The 25103-nt window shown below is 41.8% G+C and overlaps 3 protein-coding genes across 7 annotated transcripts in view; 2 read left to right on the top strand and 1 right to left on the bottom strand.

Annotated features, from left to right (window-relative positions):
- Positions 1-38: 38 nt before the first annotated feature.
- Positions 39-8591, bottom strand: c7h19orf54 (chromosome 7 C19orf54 homolog). Of its 4 annotated transcripts, none has more exons than XM_040130170.1 (7): positions 8491-8591; positions 5709-5926; positions 4160-4228; positions 3809-3924; positions 3297-3426; positions 2774-2844; positions 39-1517 (listed from the first exon to the last, which is right to left on the bottom strand). In XM_040130170.1, the coding sequence occupies exons 2-7, from the start codon at positions 5903-5905 to the stop codon at positions 1183-1185; spliced, it is 918 nt and encodes a 305-aa protein (XP_039986104.1). In that variant the 5' UTR covers positions 5906-5926; positions 8491-8591; the 3' UTR covers positions 39-1182. The 4 variants fall into 4 exon arrangements, with proteins under 4 accessions (XP_039986104.1, XP_039986102.1, XP_039986101.1 ...); XM_040130168.1 differs by lacking the exon at positions 8491-8591 and adding an exon at positions 6060-6342; XM_040130167.1 differs by lacking the exon at positions 8491-8591 and adding an exon at positions 6064-6341.
- On the top strand, positions 7997-11262 carry snrpa (small nuclear ribonucleoprotein polypeptide A). 2 transcript variants are annotated; one of them, XM_040130171.1, is made up of 7 exons: positions 7997-8098; positions 8388-8471; positions 8578-8750; positions 9439-9615; positions 10151-10327; positions 10431-10519; positions 10615-11262. In XM_040130171.1, exons 2-7 carry the CDS (start codon positions 8399-8401, stop codon positions 10772-10774), a joined length of 849 nt encoding a protein of 282 aa, XP_039986105.1. In that variant the 5' UTR covers positions 7997-8098; positions 8388-8398; the 3' UTR covers positions 10775-11262. The 2 variants fall into 2 exon arrangements, with proteins under 2 accessions (XP_039986105.1, XP_039986106.1); XM_040130172.1 differs by having other exon boundaries at positions 7999-8098; positions 8391-8471; positions 10615-10774.
- Positions 11263-16168: 4906 nt separating this feature from the next.
- LOC120791976 (protein jagged-2) overlaps positions 16169-25103 on the top strand; it is a 53621-nt gene continuing 44686 nt past the window's right edge. Inside the window, exons 1-2 of the mRNA XM_040130919.1 lie at positions 16169-16355; positions 22203-22547. Of these exons, the coding sequence (XP_039986853.1) occupies positions 16197-16355; positions 22203-22547 (504 nt within the window). The 5' untranslated portion in view covers positions 16169-16196. The remainder of the gene's footprint in view (positions 16356-22202; positions 22548-25103) is intronic.

The raw sequence follows: 25103 nt of genomic DNA, 5'->3' as shown, positions 1-25103 counted from the left end.
TTTGTTTTCACTCTCTCCCAACATACAACTCAACTCAGATCACACGGTTCTTTAAATCTCAAACCTACGTTGATTTCAGAGTTTCAATATTTCTTTTACTGAAGATCCCAAAATATCTACAGGCAGGCTGTGAATTTAACTGACGAAATAATAACTCGAGAATTTCAACTATTTATTTTATAAATATATTCCATTCAGTCAGTGATGATAAAAGTTCATCACGTTGTTAGCCTGCAACACAAAAATATAATATTCCATAGAAAACCGCAGTTTCTCAGTTTACATAACGGTGTTGAAATGGTGTAAGGCCGTTTGACATGGATAAAATCTTCTATCACCTTTATATGTAATTTTATATTGTGATTTAGAACATGTCCTGGGAATTCAACTGAGACACAAAATTCCCCAGTTGGATTTTCTTGATTTTTGGCTTATTCAGTCAGTTAAATAATTCAAAGTTCAAGGTACTTCATCAAGTGTGTGTAAAATCCCTGTAAACCCATTATATTTTATGTCCTAATGCCATGCTACATGGGTATGCTGGACATTATGTCGTCAAGCTGGATACATTCATACTTAGACCACAGGTAGTCCATATGGAGCACATGATCTGATTAGATTTTGGTATGCCTTGCTACATATTAATGAGGTAACTGCCACTAATACTCTGAGCATGACTGTTCTTTTGTCATGGATATCATGGCGGGACAAGTCCAAGAGCCTCTTGTTTATCATTATATTATTAACCCACAACATTGCCCACAAAGGCCTTATGCAACCAGAGAAAAGGAGATCGCGCCCTGAGTTAAGCGAAATCTCGTGGCGGTTGACAAATTTATATCACCCACCCCTAATATGATCAACAATCATGCTGCACCAGAACTGTCGCACATACTTTATCTTTACTTTTGTGTGAAATTCACTTTTGAAGCCCTTTTCAAAGCCCTGTTGGATACATTCCAAAGTATAGAGTAGTCAAGCTGAAACAAGACTGTTCCTGGATCCACATCTGTATGAGCCCATTTTTTACCTACATGGGTTCTACTGTAGGATCACTCACATTGCACCGTAAGAATTCAGAGTGATGCCTCACGGCGAATTAAAACTTGGATTGTTCCCTGCATGTTCTCGATTGCATGTTGCATCCAAGCTGGGTCCTCTTGGCCAGCAGCGTCTAACTTATTACTGCTGCCGTGTCCTCGTGTGGAGCAGCACGGCCTGTCCAGCCAGCCCGGCCTCCACCCCTCCTTGAGGAACCACATACTGGGTCCCGTCGTTGGTTCTCTGAGGGTCCATCGTCCTCAGTTGCTCGTTGCTCTGAGCTACGCTGTCCAAACGCCACAGCTGGTAGCGCAGGCTTTTACCCTGCTTAGCAAGGATGTAAACCTCTCTGAGTCCCGTGCCGCTGACGGGACAAGGGAAACTGGAGTGACTGGGCAGGTAGAGCCAGGGCAGACTTGGATCAGACTGAAGGCACTGTTCGCTCACACTCCCCTGGTCCAAACCGAGGAGAACACCTGGAACGAATAGATACAGCAATTTGTTTGGGATGTTGATGTTTTTAAGAGAGCCCAGAGGTGCTTCATAAAGAAAGATTACCAGTTAAACCAGGCTTTTTGCAGTAAATCAGGACATTTTTTTCTTATTTCAGGCAATTCTGTTTCATAAAGGTGGTTCAAATAAGTCTGACCTAAGTTACCATGGAAACGTATCCCTCCAGAGTAGCCTGATCCTGATCAGGTTAGTTTTCAAGCTAAGTTTGACCTCAGGCTTCACCAGATTTACTATCTGATAGACAGTTCCCAGCACATGTACAGTAAAATTCATTACAAATATTGACATAGGATGCATCTAATTAAATTAATTAAACTCAATTTTAATAAATTAATTAAAAATCTGAGGTCAGATATTTTTCCATTCTAAAATTTCTGCACAGTAAATGCAGTGCAATTAAAATAAAGCAAATAAACACTTTCACAATTTCTTCTCTCTGTAACTTTCTCTAAAAAAAATTAAAGAATTATACACCCAGAAATCAATATATTAAATATGCAGAAAGTGGCAGACAGCCAATTTGAAGGTATTTACACAGCATTTTCACCATGCGGAGGCTTTTATGTCAGATGCGCAAACCAAGTAACAGTGTAATTGATGGGGAACTTAAATTAAAAAAAAAAAAAAAAAAAAATACTAATTACCTTCATTGTTCTCGCTATAAAACTAATTACCTGACTGGGATCAAATGTGATACATTGAAGTTGTTGGAATTGGATGTTGTATCTAATACATCTACACCTATATGTTTATTTGTATTATTATTGCGGAAAATAAACTTCACGTCACTCAAAGAGGGACTTGAACCCGCGATGTCATTATTGCAAGCAGAACAAAGGAAGAGTTGAGCTTGCTACTGACCTACAAAACTCTGCCAAAACATCTCTTTTCCTGTGTTTATTGCAGTGATTTTGCCACGTTTGGTGTAAGATTTTACTCTGCAAACGTTCCAGCTTTGTCTTAACATATATTATTGTATATTCTTAAGTGTGAATTGATGTGATCAGTGCTTGATTTCTCAGGTCTGTGTTTAAAAGTCATGAAATAAACCAGACTTGATGGAGACTATTTACACCGCCTGCAAACCAGCTTTATGAAAGAGACTGATCCTGGTACCAGTTTGTTTGGTTAACTTCAAGATATGCTTTTCACAATAAACCCTGCTTTTCTGAACCACCTTCACAAAACACCCGTCTGGGGGTTTGCTATCCAGTCTTACCTGAAGCGACTGCCCAGTGTGCCCTGTGGCCGCTACGCTGGCATGGCTCATGGTTGTAGTCCTCATCATATCTGTAAATACTGTCAAAGAATTTAATCTTTTTTCTTATGACATGCAGCACATGACTGATACTGGGCTTTTGAGGTCGATACAGATATCAATATTTGGGAATTCTGATAAAAGATACATCAGCCAATTAAATTTTTTTAGCATAAATAAACAACCTTCGATTTTTCTAAAAGAATTGAGACCAAGAAATATGCTAAATATGACAGTTTAAAAAAAAAAAAAAAAAACTTGTCACTTCTCTCTGATGGACAAACTATGTTCCAGTGACAATGTCTAAATTAGCATAGCTTGGCATCTCTGTAATGTAGTTTCTTGTTACTTATCAACGGACATACATACAAATCAACACACCCTGAAATATATCAGCCCGGCCAATGCATCGGTCTTGCTCTAACATAAGCAGTTAAAAAAAGTTAAACACCCCTCATGGCGGTTTTGTTTGGGTCCAGGATACGGGATGAGAACAGGCTGTCTCCCCCACAGGTGTGTGATGATGGCTGCAGCATTGTTACCACTTAAACCTCCAGACAGCAGTTCTGCCTTACAGCCACAAACCTCTTCTGCCAGCAGGGCCATGTTGTTAGCTGACAAAATAAAAATATTAATGAGAACATAAGGAAATCAAACGCCATAAAGTCAACAGAGTGTGAGAGCTTATGGTGTGGAAGTGTGAATATCCAATAAAACAAGTTGGTTTTATAACTTCCACATTTCTAAACTACATCCTGCATCTGGCTTTTGGAGCCAAATACCATATTTGCACTTCTGGCTACACCTAATGATGTCAAGGTATTTATTTTGCCTTTGGGAGGATTCAATGCTTCGTCATGCTATCAGAAAACATCTGCTGTGATTCATTTTGACAGGAACACACCCCTGTTTGTTCTTGTTCCCTTCTGTGCTTGTTTTTTTGTTTTTGTTTTTTTTAAATAGACCGGACCAAAACAGTTTAGACACTTTGGTTACCTGAAAACATTTCACCCTGTGTCGTGTATCCCCTGCTCAGTGCTGTCTGAACCACAGTTTCCATGTCAATACTCTGTCGAAGGTGAGCAGCCATCCACAACGCCACCAGACCACACCTGAAAGGTAAATGAATAACCCACTCTCAGCCACACCCTGGCAAATATGTCATGTTTAATGACTTAAACATAAAAGCACGCGAGCCAAACTAATTACACAATAGCCCCATTGTACATACAACAGTTGTGGTAACCATTTTATTTGTGTTTTATACTGAAAATGCTCTCTCAGTCAAACTTAGGCCAGAGTGTTACTTGACAAGTATTAGACCGACACCGTAGTTTACTGACTTACTGTGGACCATCCTGGATGAGAGAAGGCACGTATATGTTGGCCAGTATCCACTGTAAGTCCTTCCTAAAACTGAAGCACAAAATCCACATAACATAAATGCACACTATTCAATGAGAGCAACTCTGCTGTCTGCCTTTTCAAACGTAGACTAAGTTAAGAGCTTATATGGCACAAATGTACAATCTTTTACAGTTCAGTTCCACAGCTCTAAAATAAAAATTTGTAAAGCTTGTGTTTACTTTTTGTTGACTCTGTGTGTTTCCAAAATTCTGCCAACCTTATGTAAGTAAGTGGGGTGGATGAAATATTAGGAACACTTTTCAATATAAAGCAGTTAATTGACCAGCCATTTGGTTTATAAAACGTCAGAACATGGTGAGCAATGCCCATCGCAATTTCCTAAAGCCCAAGGTGACTTCTTCAAATTGCCTGTTTTGTCCAATCAACAGTGAAAAACCCGAAGATATTCAATCAACTATTAGAGAAAGAAAAGTAAAAAATTCTCACCACTGAGAAGCTAAAGAATATTTGGTATTTGTCCTTGAAAAAACGATTTCAATGATAAACTGATTATCTCCGTAGTTCTAGATTAACTTTCTGTGGATTTTTAATCAATTACCACCATCACCTATGTCCTATTGCAAGACATGTGGGTGGATTGTACAGGTGTATCTAATAATCAGTTCCCTGTTCTTCGAATGTGCCTTAACTAAGCCAGACTAACATGCTGATATCAGGCTAAAAAATTCCTGTTAATTCTCATCCAGCTAACTCAGTTATCTACGTATGAAGAATGGGCCCCTGGTAACAGAGTTTGTGCTTAAATATGTCTAAAACTGACTGGGGCAATGAGAACAAGCATGACAATGTCTGTAAAATGATGGATATAGAAATTATTGCCAGGCTCAAGAGGATTTCAAACAAGGTGCATGTGCAGAAATGAAGCGGTTGTTAGAACTGCTGAATTTAAAAGGAGGGGAAATGTTAGAGGTAAGAGGGAGGGGAAACTGGTGAGAAAGAGAAAAGAAAGGGTGGGAGGAAAAAAGAACAGAACATTGAATATTTAATGGTCCAAAGGAGGAAAGGTATGACAATATATGACACTGTTGTATCCACTTGTCACATAGTAAATAGTTATTAAAATAAGTGATGAGACACTCAAGGGAATTAATATGAGGTAGGCAACTCAGTCCACAGAGCAGGATGTAATGTAAAAGTTCATTTATTATTATTATGAATGTTATGAATTTGTGTACCTATTAATGAGCAAAATTAAATTCATCTTGAGACTGGGTTCACGCTTTTAATGTCGTGTTCTACTTCTGGAAAATGTTTTTTTTAAGCCACTTTATTTAGTTTATTATTATTAATATTACTTGTTTTACTTTGTTGTTGATTCATCTTTGCTTGGAAAGACTTGTTTATGTAACGTTTAAACAGATCCCAGACAACAAGACTCCTGTCCATGATCAAAACTAAACAGATAGTTAGGTTAAATGTTTAAATTAAAAAAAAAAAAAGAAGCCTATTTTCTCATAGGAAATCTCACCTGCTGTCCCTCTGACTGAGCAGTAAGCGGGCCTCTGTGTGGTCCCCCTCTACCGGACTCCTGCTGCTGGCTATAGTCTGATACAGCTTCTTTTTGTGTGCTGAGGCTGGAGGAGGAGGAGGTGGTGGTGGTGGTGGAGGACCTGGAGCAGGTGGAGGAGGAGGAGGTGACAGGGGGCACTCCACTGACATTTTCATTCAGCTCCTTCTTGGGTACCCCTGACACAAAGGCAGGCTTGGTTAAGTATTTTGTACAACTTTGCAGAGGGGGGGGGGCAAGTTACAGCAGCTCTTAAAAGCTGCCAACACACTCGATAGACGCTGTAATTTGATGAATTCGAACACAACCCACCCACCTAGAGCTTAGCTGTTGCCTACAAGCAGGGCGAGAAACGAGGGTCGTTATCCTAACTCGGTTCTGAGTGCTATTTGGGTGGAACCCGAGGTGCAAGAAATCCTCTCCAATAAACTGTTATCGCTTATTCACAGTTGTTAACTCGTAGTATTTACCCTACTGGATCCTGCCCCCGATCTCCGGACTGCCGCGGTCAGCTAACGGCACCGGGTTTGCGTTTTACCCATATTTGGCAGGAGCCGCTCCCGCTTTTTTTTGTTCCCGTGTTCATAACCGGATCTCACACCAACGTGGATTGCTCATACCGCCCCCTACTGCAGCGACTGACTTCGGGGCGTAAATAAACTGTGTGCATCGTCTGATGAGTGAGAAAATCGGCCCCGGGCGCAGCCAGGTAAAACACGCCCCAGGTGGCCATTCTTCATCTCTCTGTAGTCATTTTGTGTCTCCGTGGCTGTTCTTTGTGTGTGTCTTTAGTAGTTTTGTGTCTCCTTGTGGCCGTTGTTCGTCTCTCGTAGTCGTTTTGTGTCTCTTTAATTATATTTTTTGTCTCCTTGTAGTCGTTATGTGTCTCTTTGGGCTTGTTTTTCTTGTCTTTGTTGTCATTTTGTAGCTCTTTAATTTTATTTTTGTCTCCTTTTAGTCGTTATGTGTCACTTTGGGCTGGCTTTTCTTGTCTTTGTTGTCATTTTGTGTCTCTTTATGGTCGTTTTGTAGAAATTTTATGCTTGAAGCAGACTGCTCGGCACACTTATAAAGTATAAACTGTAAACGCTTAAAATTGATCAGTTTTCTTAAAATACAAGCTTTATATAACAATAATAAAAGCATAAAGGCCACTTGGAGTCTAACTATCTGTTTCCATCCATACATACGCAGTATGAAGGCAGATGTTGCCATTTTTCACGGTATCAAAATGTATTTTACCATATTTTACCTTTTTTTTGGTCTATGGTTTTTGGTCTCTTTGTAGTTTTTTTGTGGCTTCATGTTAATTGTTTGTGTCTTTACGGTCAATTTCTGTCTCTTCAGTCATTTCACATCTCTGTATTTTTTTGTGTGTGTCTATGGTCGTTTTGGATCTGTAGTCATTTTTTGTTTTTTTCATTGTTTTGTATCTATTTGTGGTCAGTCTGTGTCTTTTAACTGAGCTCTTTGACATTCAGACAAGAAATATTAACAGTCACTTCAAACTGAGACTTTGGCCCAGGGGCCCTCTGACCTCTCAGTCCACTGGGACAGTGACCAATAGGCCAAATCAGGTTGGCAATTCATGGCTGTATGGTGGAGTCATGGCACTAAATCATCTGAACTGACTGCACTGTTAATTCATATGTGTCCGAGTAACTACTACAGGTGTTACACCACATCAAATTGTCACTCACTCGGTATCTATATAATGTCCGATTTCTTTCTTCACAGCTATAAAAATATGCATCCTCATGCTGTGGTGGCACCATGTTTGGTAACAGGAGCTATAAAATCTAGAAAATATTATTAAAATGTCCGAAGTAGTCACAGGATCTGATGGGTCACAGGATTTACCGTAACACCGTAACAGGGTTGTCAAATCTGTGTGACAAAACTAGCACAGTGGCCAAAGTAAACCAGCACAATACCAGAACTCAAAACATGCCTCTGCCAAACCTTATGCACTGCCTTTAAAGTCCAACGGCATTGCTGTCATTGTATGTATTGTAATATCTACCAAGTAACGCCATAAATATTTAGTGTGCCATCATTAAAAGCAGTTTTCCCTCAACAGTTCTTTCATCTAGGTCCTAAAATTGTCTTGTGTAATTAGATACTGTATATTGTAATAAATAAATTACAGCTCTGAAGTGTAGACCAGTGGTTCTCAACCTTTTTGTAGTCTCAGGGATCCTATCTGATAAGATTTGGCTAGTTCATAGTCCGTGTGTGTGCGAACCTGGCAACCCCGGTAACACCGGAAACTACGTCTGCGGCGTTTTGTTTTAACGCGAGAACAGCGGACGGGGTTTGTGAAGGCCGGGGTTTTCATTCATCATTTCTAGGTGAGTTGAATCATTTTCGTTTGGATATCGAGACCTTTGCAACTCATTTGTGGATGTATTTGGCACATTTGGGCGTTTTTTTTTAGACAAAGGAGGATTCAGGCGTAAACGATAGATGTATCTAGTTAGTTAAATAATGTTAGCTTTTGCTAGCTTTTAGGCTAACGTTCACCCCACGTTTAGGGTGTTTGCTAACGTTAGCTACTTAGTCGTTTAAGAGGAATTGTGTTCTTCGCCGGTTTAAAAGGAATATTTCAAGTTGTTTTTTTTTAATTATCGAACCACTCAGCAGGTTGGAAGATGGCTACAGCAGATGTACGGCTTAACCATACAATCTACATCAACAACTTGAATGAGAAAATCAAGAAAGATGGTAAGTTTAGGATCCTCACCTCCCAGGCTCTCTCAGATCCAGCTCAATACATCAGTATATCGAATCAAACTAATGCTCTCTCGGGTTTTTGGCCTTTTTCCTGCAGAGCTGAAAAAGTCTCTGTACGCCATCTTCTCACAGTTCGGACAGATTTTGGACATCTTGGTCGCACGAAACCTGAAGATGAAGGGTCAAGCTTTTGTAATCTTCAAGGAGATTAACAGCGCCTCCAATGCTCTGAGATCCATGCAGGGATTCCCTTTCTATGACAAACCAATGGTAGGTTAACCAGAAAGCCAATACCAGATCACTTGAGATATTTGCACAGAATATAAAACATGCCTAAAATCACATTTTATATAAAATAAACATAATATAACAACTTCTGCAACATATAAACCCAGGTTATCTTTTGTTCTTGAAAAATCCTAAAAAAAAAAAAGAAAAAACAGATTTCTGTTTCTCCGACAAAAGGCAGTGGAAAGTATTAAAAAGTTTTAAATTTATGTTACAAATGTATTAAATGTTTTTCTAGCCCGCCATAGGCATTAGTGTTAGTTATAAAATGTTTGTGTCTGATTTGAGCAAAAATTGGCTGGGAAATCTCTGACTTTATGTAAAATAAGTGGGCCTCAAATTAATTATTTTTTTATTTCTTAATCCATCCAACCATTCAACCATTCAACCATTTTCTGCTGCTTACCCAGGTTGTGTGAAAAATATTAAAAGAAATTGTTTTATACTGCAGGGAAATACTGGCAGAAGTGTCAGTAAATTCGCAATTGGTAAATAATTTTAGGCCTCATCATCTCTGCTGGTTTTGGTTGATGTGTTACATACTGCGGCCAGTATGATCCTAAAACAGGTATAAGAGTCCATTCCAATTAACCTGTTGAACCCTGCAGAAACCCTGAAACCGCAGCCTCCAAAATGCTCATGGCCTTAACACATCTGTCGCTTCCCGCAGCGTATCCAGTATGCGAAGCAAGACTCAGACATCATAGCGAAAATGAAGGGGACTTATGTGGAGCGTGATCGTAAAAAAGAGAAGAAGAAGACCAAAGGACCCGATGCGGCAGGAGCTAAGAAAGGTGTCCCAGGAGCTGCTGCACCCATGGTCGCTGGGGTACCTGCTGCCATGCCTGTAAGTAAGATTAATGTTAGTAAAAGTTAATCAACTAATCTATGATGAGTACAAATGTCAACAGAGTAGCAAACTATTCAAAATGGATATGCCTTTTTTTTCCTCCAGATATTGACACTAAATCTAATTCTTGTCCCATTTGTTTCATCTTATGACCAAAGTATGTGTTTCCAAGCAAAGTTGCAGTGTGCTTTGGAATGAAAATCATCAAACTGATTTGAGACTAACATTGTAAGACAATTATGAGTGAATAATGAAAGTAAAACAATCAGCTTTAGGGGGAAAGACGCAACAGTTTGTTCACTCAAATCACAAAAACCTAGTTTGATACTCACATCTATTGGTCTCTATCTAGCCATGCTGACAGATAAGACAGACAAAAGAATTAAAATTTACGCCAAATTTCCGTGCAGCAGAGTAAACGGTAGCATACGGGCTCTCCGGATTTGGGTGGAGATCATTGATGGCATTAGGAGGGGTATTAGAGGAACTGGGTGTGGAAACATGCTAATCACTCCTGTAATGCGCTCTCAAGGGAATGCCTCCCATGAGCCAGGCACCCCGCATGATGCACATGCCAGGCCAGCCGCCCTACATGCCCCCTCCAGGCATGATGCCTCCTCCAGGGATGGCACCTGGTCAGATGCCCCCTGGTGCCATGCCTCCGGGTCAGATGATGCCCGGACAGATGCCCGGACAAATGCCCCAGCAGGTAGCGTGTGTCCTGCGTTCTCACTTTCATTTCCTTAAATGAATAATATTTCCATTTCGCTGTGTGGTTATATTCTGACCTCTACGATCTTTTCTCCTCACAGGTTGCAGAAAATCCTCCCAATCACATCCTCTTCCTCACCAACCTGCCAGAAGAGACAAACGAACTTATGCTCTCCATGCTCTTCAACCAGTCAGTAACAACTCATTTTCTGCGTTTTAAATTCTGCATTAATGTATTTGTTTATAAGTTAAAGGCTGAACCTGGCTGTGCTGTTGTTTATTCAGGTTCCCTGGGTTCAAGGAGGTGCGTCTGGTCCCCGGTCGCCACGACATCGCCTTTGTGGAGTTTGAGAATGAAGTGCAGGCCGGCGCTGCACGAGATGCACTACAAGGCTTTAAGATCACACAAACAAATGCCATGAAGATCTCTTTCGCTAAGAAATAACACATCTCAGGAACAGTATTTTTCTTACATGCACAAATACACACAAACAGGTCTCTTTTATTTTTTGTTTTTTAAAAAAAAAATGAACATCAGCGACTCGAAGTAAAGAAACAGTTTTAGAAATTTGCAGTTGGTCGGTGCAGCTCGGGTGGTGGAATTTCTTTTTCTTCCAGGATTACATGTAAGTATAATGTATTTGCATCAAGTTGCTATGTTTTATTGTGCCACAGAACTCTTGAAGTAAAATAAATGTCAGGTAAATTTATGGAAATTAGGAGTTCTACATCCCACTGATATGAATTTTGCAAATGCATTACAGCTGGTTTTCTTTTTTGGTTTTATACTTATATCCACAAGCAACTTGATGTGTGTACTGTTCCCTTTTTTTTCTTTTTAACTGTTTGTCATAAAGCATTGCACCCAGAGTCTGGTTTACCAGACATTGTACCTGGAGCTCTTTCCTTTTTATAATTAAAACCGTTCTTTAAGACTGTGCTCTCCCTCACTTTTTCACATGCTTACGTTGCAGTGTGATTTCGCCTTAGGCCAGTAGCTGGTGCTAAAAACCAATTTTCTTCTACCCCTGACCTTGAGGTGTGTTGCCTAGAGGTAGGTGAGTAAAGGGGTGGAAAGGGTTAAACACTTCCAGTTGTAAATTCTTTTTGAGAAACCCAACCGATAAATAATTCTTATTGTTGATTTTTACTTCTTGTGCCCAGTACTTCTGCCTCATTGCTGAAACTTAAAATATTAAGCAGCAATCTGTTGATGCAGGGTGTTAAACCGTTCGCTTTGGAAGATTGGGGGCCTGTCAGCTTTTGTTCCAACCAACAACTACACCAGGAGATCTTATCTTTAACATAGCTTCAAACGCAGAGTATTGGCAGATCTGGGGGAAATTGCTTGTGGTCTAGCTTATGCTTGGAACATAAAAAAAGCCAACTCTCAACCCTTTGTAGGACAAAGCTGATTATCCGAATGGTCGTCTTTATAAGTCAGCAGTTGAGCTCGAAAAGGAAATGTAGGGAGGGAGAGAAATAGGGCAACAAAAGTCCTTAGTTGGATTCAGCTTCAGGATGCTGATGTTACATGGTACACAGTTCAGACTGATGGCTGCCCACATTCTCCACAAACATTGATATTTCTTAGAAAATTGAATTCTTTGGCCTCAGAAAAAACACACAATTTTCCATTAGTCCTGTATTTATTAGAAAGTAGCCTATTTTTCTATCACTGGGCCTCCATACAAAGCATACTTTCCCTCCTGCTTGTAAAGGAAACCAATTGGAGTCTAATTCAGTTTGCGGTTTGAAGTACGCCACTTATACCCTAACAAACATTTTTATCGTTATTTGGCCTTTGTGCTTTGGTCAGTGTAATAAACCATAGTTTTTTTTGTTTGTTTGTTTGTTTTTATTTATTTATTTAAAAAGCTATTAGATTACATCCTTTGCTGGCTGATCTGGAACCATCATGCTTTGCAGTTTTTTTTGTACAGTCGCTGCATTTCCAACATCTGCATCGGTTTTCAGGCTTAATTATTTTTATCCCCCACATATTTCAGAAACCAGTGAACAAATACTTCCATTTTAGCTTTTTTATTTTTTATTTTTATTTTTTTATTTTTTATTTTTTTAAATGTCATCAGGATGTAAACACTGGCGCTGCTTTAGTGACGCTGTATTAGATGTCAAATGCTGAGAATTTAATTATGAATTTATTCAAGTCTGGGAAACGCACCTGAAGAAATAATTGACACATACAGATCATGAACAATAAAAGGACATAAAGCTGGGAAGGGAATTGGTGTTTAAACAAGTATCCAATGAATATCACTGAGTACAATGACTCACAGTTTTCTCGCAGTTTTCCAATTAGCAAATGCTTACTGTATGTTTTGCTGTGCATCCTCAGGGGCCCCTCTCAGCCTTCGGATGCTGTAGGTTTGCAGAGTAATGACATGCCAGTAAGGACCGCTTCCCCCTCTCAATGGCTGGATTCATGGGAGTGGGGCGGAGTGACGTGTAAATTAGGCCTGAAAAGCTTAATTTAGAAATCGCACTATCAACTGTACCCAGCACACACAGGGCCTCCCTGTTGTGGACTTAAACTGTGCCCTGAGTAATTGTCTTCAGGTCAGCTTAAGAGTGTCCACAGAAATGCACATTCTTCTGCAGTTTCCCAAGCCTTTCCACACTCCCTTATTTTGCCTTGAGAAAGCGCTGACCTTAGCCGCCAGGGCGCCGTGTGTGTGCGTGGAGAGCGAGAGAGTGTCGCATGCTCTTGGCAACAGGCCTATTCACCAACACAGTGATCTTTCAGTCTGCAGGAACTGGAACGCAACTTTGACCTGTCTGGTGGGCTATGCATGGGAGTTGTTTTGCCTTTGTCGAAGAGTGAGATAAAAAAAAAAAAGTCATCCCAAACACAACATCATCAATGTCTGAGACTGTGGCCTCTTTGATACAGTAAGAAAGGAGGACTGTCCTGTGTCTTTACATCAGCTGTCACTGGCCGTAGATGGTCATAGTTTGTGTCTAAAGCAGTCGGTGCCACGTGTGTACAGTCAACATTTTCGCCACAATCTGCTACCACTTCCTTCTTACGGCTGTTCTTCACATTTCTAGTTACCGCTTAAACCCCACTAAGCAGCGAGTGGATTGATCATCATGACAAGCTCGCGCTGTGTGGCTGAAGCCCTCAAAACCCTCCGAACATTCTTTTCAATCAAGAGGAGATCCCAGGAATGTGTAAATCTATGCACATGACATTTAAAATATTTCCATCTGATAGAATGATGCAGCCATAAAAAAGTAAAACCAAGTCATTATTGAATATTTCACTCAGTTTAAATAATACAAAAGATAGATATTGTCAGAATAAGCTGATTTTAACAAGCTTTAAGATACTGACTGTGTTAAAAGGGGGATACTTTTTTTGATTTTTCTTTAAAGGTTTTGCCTGTATTTGACAGTTCGCAGTGGAAATGGGAAACATGGGGAGAGCACAAAAGCCAAATGAGGCCAGAATCAAACCAGGGGTGTTGCTTTTTCACAGTATGTGTCTTAGACCGCTATAGGCCACGGAGATGCCCGAGTCATTTGCTTTCTTGTCGGAGAGCTGTACCTGGAAAAAATGGAAAATGCAGGCTTCTCCTGCAAGCAACTTGTTTTCTCACTCAGCTTCTTACTGTGAGTGGCGGGGTCCTACAGGAACACGCTATTTTCAGCCTGGAGCAGTGTCGGTTATTTCGCATTACAACTCTTTCTTTTTTTCTCCCCCCTCTGTGCTTTTCTCACTGGTTTTAAGAGACTCGGTTAGAAAAACGTGATACCAAATACTTCCATGCAGAGTTTAGAAACGTGAATCAGACCCTGATGACAGATGGTGAGTTGTTTGATTTAACTACGCCCACACAGTCCCGATGAAGCAGATTCATTGACTTTTTGAGTGTTAAACTCTTAGCAAATAATATCCATAGGTGATTTTGCAGCTTTGATTTTTGCTTATTAAGTCACGATTTGAAGCCAAGTCCTCAGAGGCTGTAAATAGAGATCAATAAGCCCAACATCTTCAACTTGTGCCCCGAAGGACACGTGTGACCACTAGATGGTGCCAAAATACGCAACTCTTCCATTTGTGCAGCAAGACCCTGAGGCAGAGAGGAGGCCTCGCGTGTTTTTGGGGGACTCTTCCTCAGGTGAACCACGCACACAGCAGCCTCTGAGCGGACCCAGTGATGTCTGCGTGTGTTTCCGGGCTGTCGGTTAGAATTCAGCTCATGCTCAGAGGTCAGTGCTCCTCTATGCAAATCAACGCTCTGCTCCTCAAGAGCCCTCTGTTCTGCTCGGGGGGTCACTGCAGAGCACCCGGCCGGGGGGGGGGGGTGGGACCAGCGGTTGTCAGGGAAGCTCTTGAGCAACAAGCCCGTGATAGACCTTAAGATGGTGGGGGAGGGAGAATCTCATTAGACTTCCTCCGATGAAGAAGGTACATTGTGTGGAGGTCTTGGGTCCAACAAGACGAGCACTGGAGGTCAGATGTGGAACATATGCCATGTGACCGGTGCCAAAATTCAAAAGATTCTCGCTTTTATTCTCTTTTATATTTCTGCGCTCAGCCTGTTAATTTTTGCAGCATCATTAAGCAGCGGCATGCGCGCCCTGTATACAGGCCGGAAGCTGCCAAACCAGTTTAATCATGAATGTGAATACGACGATCCCTTTTTTTTTTTTTTTTTTTTTTGTGAGCAACTTCCATTTCATCGTCCGCAGCAGAGGGGTATTTTAATGATGGAGGCCCTCAGCTTCAAAGGCTGTAGAAACGTTCCTATTCAAGGGCCACTCGAGCCCGAGCAAAACTGTGAAAACAGTTTAATTGGCACGGCGGAGCTTTGAAGTGAGCTGGGGACAGCCTAGCTCTGAAACCGGAGGAGAGGAACCAGTGAGGTGCCACAAAAAAAAAAAAAAGGAAGAGGAGAGGAGAAGCGAGAGACGAGACGCACTCGGGGTATTCCCATGCGTAAATGCGACAACTTAGGGCAAAAAAGAAAAGTTTGGGTTGGTCCACAGGTGGCTCGGTGCGCAGTGAGTGGGAGAGAAAGGGATGGGAGCACTGGTGCGCGCTGGGAACCATCCGGACAAGAGCTGAAAGACGGATATTCCCTGCCTCAGGACACACCCTCCGTGCTCTCCCTCTCCACTCTCTCTCTCTCTCTCCCTCCCTCTCATTGTTTCCCACACTCACTCTGTCGCCGCCGGGCTTCGTATCGGGTTGACAAATGACGAGCCGGCCGCACGGACGAGGAGAGCGCGGGGCGAAACCATTCCGCCGGAGAGACGCAACTTCGGCGAGACTGCTCCCACGCGCCCATCCCGCAAAATAGGTCGAGCGTAGACGATATTTGGGTTTGTCCAAATTTTCGGTGCGTGGATCAGGCTTGAAGAGAGACAGCAGAAGAGGAGGAGGAGGAAGAGAGAGAGTGTCAGCTAATTGGGATGAGAGTTCAAGTCAACTGAGACGGCAGATTGGACCTTTAAAGCCTCTTAACGCAGGTGGTGGGAGGAATACAGCGTAAGGGGAGTGTGTTTATGTGCCGAGTGAGTGTGTTTGTGTGCATGTGTCATTCCCAGTGGAAATCCACCCTGGACACAGCAGCAAGAGGGTGATCAGGTGTGTGCGTGCGTGCGCGTGTGGGTGGGTCCGGGGATACATCCAAGCGGAGACAGCGGTAGTTATGGTCTCTCTGAACTGGACGCGATGAAGTGGCTCTGCGGGAGTTTCAGGGTTTAAGACCGGAGAAGGAGGAGAGCTGGGCGGACGGACGGACTCAGGGAGGGACGAGGAGGGGGGCGGCTGGGGGGGGCACCACCACCACCACCGCCAGAGCGCACAGCACAGTCCCCAATCCCTTGACGCAGGGATGGAGAGCTCAAGAGCGCGCTGGGTAACTCGGCTCGATCCCACACACGGGAGCGGAAGGATCACCGGGAAGCCAGACATGAGGAGTGACCGACACCGGGGACACCTCCACCTGCAGCGGGCTGTGATCTTTCTCGTGGCGCTCACGATACAACCGCAGGTAAGCCACCGATTAAGTGCTAGGCTATTTCGGGCGGCATGCGCTTAAACCCCCGAATCTGACTTTTAACTGTGGTATAGCCTGTATTTCTTATCACAGCTGCGCAAAAACAGTCAATAATGGAGTCCACACACGCTGTCCCTTAGCCCTTTGCGCTGCCCTCATTCTGCTCCTATGTGGCGCTGTGCCCACCTGTTGTTTCAGCCCGCTGGTGTCTATTATCCTGCGCACAAGAGAACTACTGTAATCCAATTTTAGAAGCATGGGGTACAAATGTCACAGCAAAATATGTGTCGAAAAGGAGTATTACAGGAAAATCATACTTTATTTTAGCATTATAAAGAACATACTGTTTATTATACTATTGTTTGTTGAGTATGATGAAGCGGAAAGCACAGAAATCAAGCAAAAATATACAGCTGCTACATATGATTTATTTGGGGAATTTCAGTGCTAAATAAAACCCTAAATTCTTTTTGCGGTGTTGGCTTCACAGTGAGATGATTCACTTTAATTTGCAAGTCCACATTTTCTGTTCAGCATCCACTGGATAATAAAGGAAAAGCCTAATTGCATCTGCCTCTCTCTGCATCCCTGTCTGTAGCACGTTTGCCTGCTGGCGTTCGGTGCCACTTTCTGACTGTTTCCTCCGCCCTCCGCCTTTTTCCCTGGCGGTTGCATGGATGCAGACCTTATTTTGTGTTTCGCAGTGCTTTATGGATGTCAGCAGAGTTCAAAAGTCACTGCAATAACTTGTGTAAATGATTCCGACAAGCTGCTCATAGCATCATGGACATTATTTTGTCAACATGAACAGCTTTGGATTTTATGCCAGCAGTATGTCAGGCACAGAGGTGAAAAACCAGAGAATACGTTTCCCTTTTTCCCCTTCGAGCTGTCAGGCATCTGCTGGTCTGATCAGGACATGTGACAGGACTCAGCAGTAGCAAGAATAGGCCCAGAGGTTCTCCAGCTTGTGCATGTGTGCATGTATACATGTGTGTGTGTGTGTGTGTGTGTGTGTGTGTTTGTGAGAGAGAGAGACTGTGTGTATGTGTGTGTTTCTTTTTTAAACACTGAGCTCACATCCAGCATCTGTGTCTTGGGTGTGTGTGGAGCTCGGGGCCACAGCCGAATAAACTCCGGGGCGTGTGAATGTTGACCGTTCGGGCAGCTCTGCGTGTCTCTCGCTGCACCTCTGCAACCCCTTCACAGCTGAGGAATAACACACTCCACTCCCTCCATTCTCCGACTGCACTGCGGTGTGAAACACACACTCAGGATCCTCTGCTGCTGCCGTTGAGCATTTGTAATGCAGAGGACCGTAGACCATCCTCATCAGGAGACATCTACACCTGCCTAGACCAGTTTGATTCATAAATGCAGTCCAGCAGCCACTACACGTTGTCCAGTTTTATTATGCCCATGGCTCACACTGCAGCCTAGGATACACTACACTGTTTCAGTGTGATTTTCAGCTGTGGTTTGCAAAATCAGGCTCATTCATTTTCAAACTGAAGCTAGATTTTTAAAATTGGATTAGATCTGACTAATCGTCTGATGTCTCTGAAATTTGTTATGCATCTCAAGCAGGAATCAGTTTCACATTTTTGTATTTTTCTGTCATAGGCTTATTTAGATAGAGCAACCTCACATTCAAAGCAAATCATTTCTGAGATAAATCAGCCAGAAGTTCATTTTGCCATTAAAGGGAAAGTTCACCCAAAACCCCAAGGAAAACCTGTTTATCTTCTAACCATAGATTGATAGATCCATCCAGATACAGTTGCAGTGGGATTTGCTGAGGCATTAACATACTGACTGAGGCTCACCGCAACACTGTGAGTCTCAGTGGGACAGGGCTGCAACTATCATAATCATCGATTACTCCGCCAATTACTTCAGTATTTGGTTCATGTAATGTCAGAAAATAGCTTAAAATGCCTGAAACACACAACCAGAAACAAAGGTGACATCTTTAAAAGCCTTTTTTTTAAAAATCTGAATAATTATAAACTCAAAGATATTCAGCTAATTCATAAAACACAGGAAAAAACAAAAATCTTACATTTGAGAGGCGGGAACATGCAATTTGTTTTGTTTTTTTTGGCATTTTTCATGAAAAATTCCTTAAATCGATTATCAAAACTGTTGCCTGTTAAATTTCTTTCCATCGATATTCAAAAACTCGGTCAAGAATGATGCCTTTCATATTATAAAGTTATAGATGATACGTTTGCACAGAGAAACTCTTAGTGAAACGGTTGTAGCTAATATTTGCTGAGTCATATTTGATATTAAATGTTGCTGTTGAGCTTAAAGAATTGAATTATCTGATACCACTTTCTGGTGGTAACTGGCGCTGACTACAGCAGATTTCTTCAGCACCTTGTTTGAGAGGAGAAAATTAGTCTTGTCCCTGGGTTTTTTTTTTGGTTTTGAACTTTTGCTTTAACCCGTTGCTCCTTTTTAGACTTAACCAGTCTCACCTGTCTTGTACGGTTAAACAGGGCTCCGGTACTGAGCCATGAGTGTCAGTCTTTAGATGGAGAGGATATGTTGTGAGCCAGACTTGAGTTTTGGGTGTAGTGAGCCTTTAACTTCCAGCTTTCTCCTGCAGAGAGGGTCTGAGCCTTAGCTTGGATCTCTCTCTACCTCTTCCCCTCTCTCCCCGTCTTTCTCCCTCTCCCTCTCTTTCTGGTCAGACTGAAGCGCTGAAATGCTGGTATGCGGGGAATGGCTCGAGCAGTGAGAGTAGAAGAGGAAGAAAGGAGGATGTAGAGTGATGAGCGCCACTGTATCTCCACAAGCCTTTTGATGTGGACGAGTCCACCCTCCCTACAACCCCCCACCCCCATCCCAGACCCCTCCTACCTCACCCCTCTCAGCTCAGGGACAGAGTGCAGGAGAGGGACACGCAACCAAACACAATGGGGCGACTGAGATTCTGGCGGACACATGAGATCTCGTTGGTCTCAGTGATATCTGTCCATGATTGAGTGCCCAACACCGAGGGGGATACATGGTTCTGATTCTTGGAATCGATGAACTATCATTAGTTTAGTGTTTTTGCAAGAAACCCGTGAATTATTCAGATTTATTCATCAGCAGAGGTTTCATGGCAAACCCAGATAACTGGCTTTATTTTTGTGTTTGCAGTCACCTGACCCTGGTGCTCCAAGACTCTCGGGGGGGCTTGTTAACTCTAGGGCGTGTGTCGAAGTGATTGCATTGTGTGTGTGTGTGTGTGTGTGTGTGTTTGTGTGTGTGTTTATGTCTGTCCCCCATCCATCTTTAAACAGAGAAAAGAAAAAGGAGTCAGATGAAACGGAGAATGGCAACAATGCAGAAAAGAGCTGGTGGCCGCAGAAAGAGAAATGACAGGAGCACTACAGCTTGTTCCCAGATAGAGAAAGTAGGGAGGAGGAGGAGGAGGAGCAGAGAAAAGGAGTGTGAGCAGATTCCCAGTGGCATTGTCCCCTGGGAAGAGAGAATTAAGAAGGGAGTGGTGGTAAAGAAAGAAAGAAAAACAAGGCAAATAAAAGGAAGTTGAGAGATAAACAGTTGGAGTGCTGGTGTATCTGTCCATAATCTGGATGAAAGAATCAGATTTTGGCAGAATTGTGGGAATAAAGTTACGTCTTCCTACCTTTTTTTTCCTCTTTTTTCCCTCTTGCTTGATGTCTGACGACTGTTGTCTTGTCAAACACTGATACACAGATGATAAAAAGGAAACATACAGGCCGCTGCAGATTCCCAGAAGTAGCAGGGTGTTACGGTGCAGGAAATCTCATTGTCCTCACTCAAAGTTTCTTCATTTTTTTCAAAAACACTTTATGAGCGCACACACAGACACATTTAAAAAAATAAAATAAAATAAAAAAATAATAATAATAATTATGATGTTTTGGTCAGTTGACTTTTATCTTGTAAAATTCACATGTGACAGACAGTGTGAATTATTTCAGGTTCCTGTCTCAGGTTACAGTTTATACGTTAATAACTTTGTAGATTTTCTTTTCCCCTTTAAGTGACTGTTCATCGCAAAAAGCAGGTTCTGCACAAAAGTTACCAAACCATCACTTGAAGTTTTGGGACCAAAAAGATTTTGTTTCCTGGTTGTTGCAAGAGCTCCACAGTAAATGCTCAAAAGACTCGTCGCTTTCTTTTAATTCTTAACATTTGTGTTTTCATAAAAGATCAACTTTGAACTTGCGTACTTTTTTCACAAATATTGTTTCCTCAGTTTGTCTATTTTTTCAAGAGGACAATAACAAATGAATCCTGGTGTCCAGTGCCTATTTGTTTTACTGTTAACAATAGGTGGATGACCATACTTTTGCCACCTTAGTTCAGTGTTCAGCCAAAGAGCCTCCAAATACTGTATAAAAGACACAAAAGTGAGTGAAAAGTCGTTTGACATTTCGGGAAATATGTTTATTTGCTTTTTTGTCGAGAGTTAGATGAGAAGATAGATACCACTCTCTTGTCTGTACATTAAAAATTAAGCTACCACCAGCGGCCACTTAGCTTAGCTTAGCTTAGCTTAGCATAAAACAGCTAGCCTGCCTCTGTTTAAAATATCTGCCTGACAGCACCTTTAAAGCTCATTAATTAACACACACATCTTGTTTGTTTAATCTGTACAATGACAGAATAACAACAGTTTGTGGTTTTATGAAGGGTTATGTGTCCGACTATTTTTTGGTCGGGAGCAGTGACCTTCTGGCGCTTCTGCTAAAAGTCTAAAGGCCCATTCATGGTTTCTGCGTCTGAGTGGCCACGAGGGTCCATGTGACGTAAAATTCATCATCTGTCCAAGTCCACAAGGGTTCCATGCAGACCCCAGTGTGGAAGTCTGCAGGCAGCCCAAAATCTGAGACCGCACAGACTCTCTGGGCTACAAGTGTAGGCTAGAAAAGTAACCTGGACGCTCTCTTTGTGTCTCTTTGTGTGTATGAGTGTACTGTACGGCTGTTCTTGTAATCAGTCGCACACACTTTTGTTGTTGTTGTTGTTGTTGTTGTTGTTCAGTCAAATACAACAAAGGAGCTCTTATTCTTGCTGTCAGGAGGTCACTATCGTGTTTTCTAGTGCGCATGTGTGTAAGGTGTCCACATACGCATACCCCCCATTGCAGTATGAGTAGAAGTACATGCGCGTCAGCTTTTTGTGCAGATATCCACAATTGTCTACTGCCGGATCTGTACTGGAGTATGTATGTACTCTTAGCAAGAGAGTGAATAAGCATATATCACAAAACAAAACTGAACTAATCCTTTAAAACTCTGTGAACTCCTTTGTGTGTTTGTGTGTGTGTGTCTCTGTCCTACAGAGACTTGAAATCATTTTCTAATTAGCTTCTGTTCCACCAGCTTTCATTGCTCAAAGTTAAATCTCATGGAAGGCATTTGTCATCTATCTTCCTGGACGTGGTTTTGGTCCACTTTCTAGACTGAATGGTTACCTACTACTGTCCTGGATGGAAACTTAAGCACCTCTTAATTTTAACCATAATAAAAGATGAAACCCCACACCACCTATAAATTTGAAACGATCACAACCTTTGCTTCCTCCACCACTCAGGCGGGCATTTTTATAATGCCCAGGTCACACAAACCTTCCTTTTAAGTGTCCAGTGTGCACATTGCAGCACCCTGAATTTTCACACTTTAAATTACCCTTCAATTTAATTCAACTGATGACTTTTGGTGATTTTGAATCACTACATACCAGTGAGAGCTTTCATACTGTAATTGCTTGTCTTTCCATGCACACTTAAATCAGGGATAATATATAAATGTATCTCTCTCTTTCCCACCCATCCTTTCCTCTCTCTGGGCCTAGGCTGCATGGGCTGTGGGGATGTTCGAGCTTCAGATCCACCACTTCCAGAACCTGCACGGGCTCCTGCAGACCGGAGACTGCTGCGACCTCCAGGCCAGCGGGGGGCAGCGCTGCTCTGCCAGGGACCAATGTGACACTTTCTTCCAGGCCTGCCTCAAGGAGTACCAGGCCCGGGTCGTCCCAACCGGAGCCTGCACCTTCGGGTCAGGCAGCACAGGGATCCTGGGTGGAAACTCCCAGTCGCTCCGCCACCGAGGGCACGATGGAGGAGGAGGAGGAGGAGGAGGAGGCGGAGATGATGGGACTAATGGACACATTGTCATTCCCTTCAAATACGCCTGGCCAGTAAGTACAGGGGCAGTGCTGGTTATCAGTATGGTTACCAAGGGAACAGGCTAAGCTTGAAGTACAATAATACACTCAAGCTGAGGCTAGAGTGGAATAACAATGATACTAGGATTCACATTCATATGCTTTTACACCTTTTTTGTCCTTTTCTGCATATGGGTGAAAGTGCTGGGGCAGGATGACATGGAAATAACCAGAACATATTTGTTCATGAGCTGGTAGCCTATATCACAATATCTGTTTAGGTATGGAAGACACAATCACGTTGCTGATTGACAAAACTGAAAAAACATTTTACTGCGTTTTATAGCAGTGGTTGGTCACGCCTGAAACAGAAGCCGTCTCCACAAAAAATCAAAACACTTTTTATAGAATGAGACATTCATCTTCATGGGAGAAAAGCAGAGATATTGTTTAGACCAGTGGCTCCAAACGTCAGGGTTTGACTCAGGACCCCTCACAAGGAGCCCCAAGATAAATCTGTGGAGTCAAAAGACTATTAAAGAATATTAAATTGTTTATTTTTGTGCCTGGGGATAGAATCGCTTTGGTCATGACTGAAATATCAACAACTCTTGCATAGATTGTCATGAAATTTGGTTCAAATATTCTTGTTTCCCACAGGATGAACTGAAAAAGTTTTTTGTGACAATTGGTGATTAGTAACCTTTCATCTGTAGCGCCATCATCACATCTAATTTTAATTTGCCAGTACTTTGGTTTATGACTAAAACTAAAGCCACAGCTGTAATTTGTGTTTAGTGCTAATAGGCACACATTAGCCTGCTGATGTTAGCGTCTAGCTGGGGCCACTAGATGCTAATCTAGTAATTTTGCCAAAACCTGGCAACCCAAAAGTTGTTCTTATTAAGGGCTTATCACTGATCTGGAAAGCATAAGTACCCTATTCATTAACCATTAATAAAGCTAGCAATCAATTCTCAATAAAACCTTAATAGATTTTTATTTGTCAGAAAGTGTTCAGGTCAAAGGACCGCTGTGCTGTGAAATACTGCATTTTCACATCTTCAGGTGAAAAAATTACTCCACATTATTACAGAATCTCATTTTCAGTCTGCTATTTACTTTATTCCATTACACGGTTCCTGTTTTTCATCCCATGATCTCCTCAGTGGCGTCTGGTTCTTCTCTTTCTCCCTCCTTTCCTCCATCCATCCTAAACTTGCTCTTCTTATGTTAAAAACTTTTGGTCTTCTTGTTGGCTTTCTTCAGGGCGAATCGAACAATCTGTGTCTCGATCAAACATCTCACTGCTGGCCGCTCTGTCTCATGCCCTCATTAAAGAGCAGACCAATTAACCTGCCATTAGCAGTGCAGTAGGCGAGTGTGGCCAAGAAACAGACATCGATTATTTAGTCCACCTTTCTCTTTCCTCCTGCAGCACTCCCTCTCTCTCTTTTTCTTTAGTTTTTTTCCTAATAATGCAGGCAGAAGCTAAAAAAACCCCACACAAGTACAAACATTAGTACATAGGAATGAAGAGTTTTTCATCTGTATAGGCCTCTTCCCCAAACTAAATAGTGGTTGTCAGCCTGTATAATGGATTTTTTCTGTTTATTGTGCATTGTTCAAAGCTTTCAACTACATGTATATCATTTACCTTAAACCATTAGTCGATTAATCAGACAGCCTGTCTATATTTTCCTTAATCATTTAAGCCAATTTTAAGCAAAAATGCAAAAAATTCACCAGTTCTAGTCTCTCAGATATTAATATTTCTTAGTCCTTAGTCCTCTTTGATACTTGACTCTGGATTAGAAAAAACGAGCAATTTTAAGATTCTAGGAATTTTTGACGATAATTTTTCACTATTTTCTGACATTTTATAGACCAAACAATTATTGAGAAAATACTTGGGAGATTAATCAGTAATGAAAAGAAGTTGCAGGCCTATCATGCATACCCATTCATTTCATCTTGACCTAAAATCCATACAAGGACAGGAAAAAGGAAGCTTTAATAGCAGTGAGGAACAAAAATACTTTAATTTAGTAGAGCTCCTACACCCTCCAATCACCCTACTTTGTAAAAATCCATCAAACCGTCTCTCCACCCATTAGTCGCTTTTCAGCAATTAATGCTTTTTCATCAATTAAACTAGAGCTAGAAAGAATCCCTTTAAAATGGTTTGGAAAGGACATGAAGGAATGAGCTGCAATATTTCTAGGGATTTAAGAGGGTTGGATGGTCTCTTAGTTCTTCTATTTCAGTGAGAGAAAACCTCCTACAGTCTTTTCTTTCGTTCTTTTTACTGCCTTTGATTGCTCCCGGCATGGTTGACTTGTCTCTAATAATGAAGGTATTACACAAATGCAACAAAAGGCCTTGTGGTTCAAATTCATAATCACATTATGTTGTAATAATGTTTGTAATATCGCACAAAACCCAAGTGAGGCTTCAGATAAACACAGAGCGTGAAACACACATACTACTAACATAGACTGTAAGACAATGGATCCCTGGGCACAGACATGTAAAAGGCCCCCACCCCTCTTACGTAGGCACAGGACACCCAGATTGAAAGAGACTCTT

Source organism: Xiphias gladius, chromosome 7 (assembly GCF_016859285.1).
Source record: "Xiphias gladius isolate SHS-SW01 ecotype Sanya breed wild chromosome 7, ASM1685928v1, whole genome shotgun sequence".
Classification (NCBI taxonomy): domain Eukaryota; kingdom Metazoa; phylum Chordata; class Actinopteri; order Istiophoriformes; family Xiphiidae; genus Xiphias; species Xiphias gladius.
The sequence above is the reverse complement of the archived record's forward strand: the minus strand, read 5'-3'. Positions and strand labels throughout refer to the sequence as shown.

Coding starts and splice junctions, on each gene's coding strand:
- snrpa (XM_040130171.1), top strand. CDS start 8,399: ATGGCTACAGCAGATGTACGGCTTAACCATACAATCTACATCAACAAC. Junction 8,472..8,577: donor TGAGAAAATCAAGAAAGATG/GTAAGTTTAGGA, acceptor TTTTTCCTGCAG/AGCTGAAAAAGTCTCTGTAC. Junction 10,328..10,430: donor CCGGACAAATGCCCCAGCAG/GTAGCGTGTGTC, acceptor TTCTCCTCACAG/GTTGCAGAAAATCCTCCCAA.
- c7h19orf54 (XM_040130170.1), bottom strand. CDS start 5,905: ATGAAAATGTCAGTGGAGTGCCCCCTGTCACCTCCTCCTCCTCCACCT. Junction 4,229..5,708: donor CTCAGTCAGAGGGACAGCAG/GTGAGATTTCCT, acceptor TTTGTGCTTCAG/TTTTAGGAAGGACTTACAGT. Junction 2,845..3,296: donor AGACAGCCTGTTCTCATCCC/GTATCCTGGACC, acceptor CAGTATTTACAG/ATATGATGAGGACTACAACC.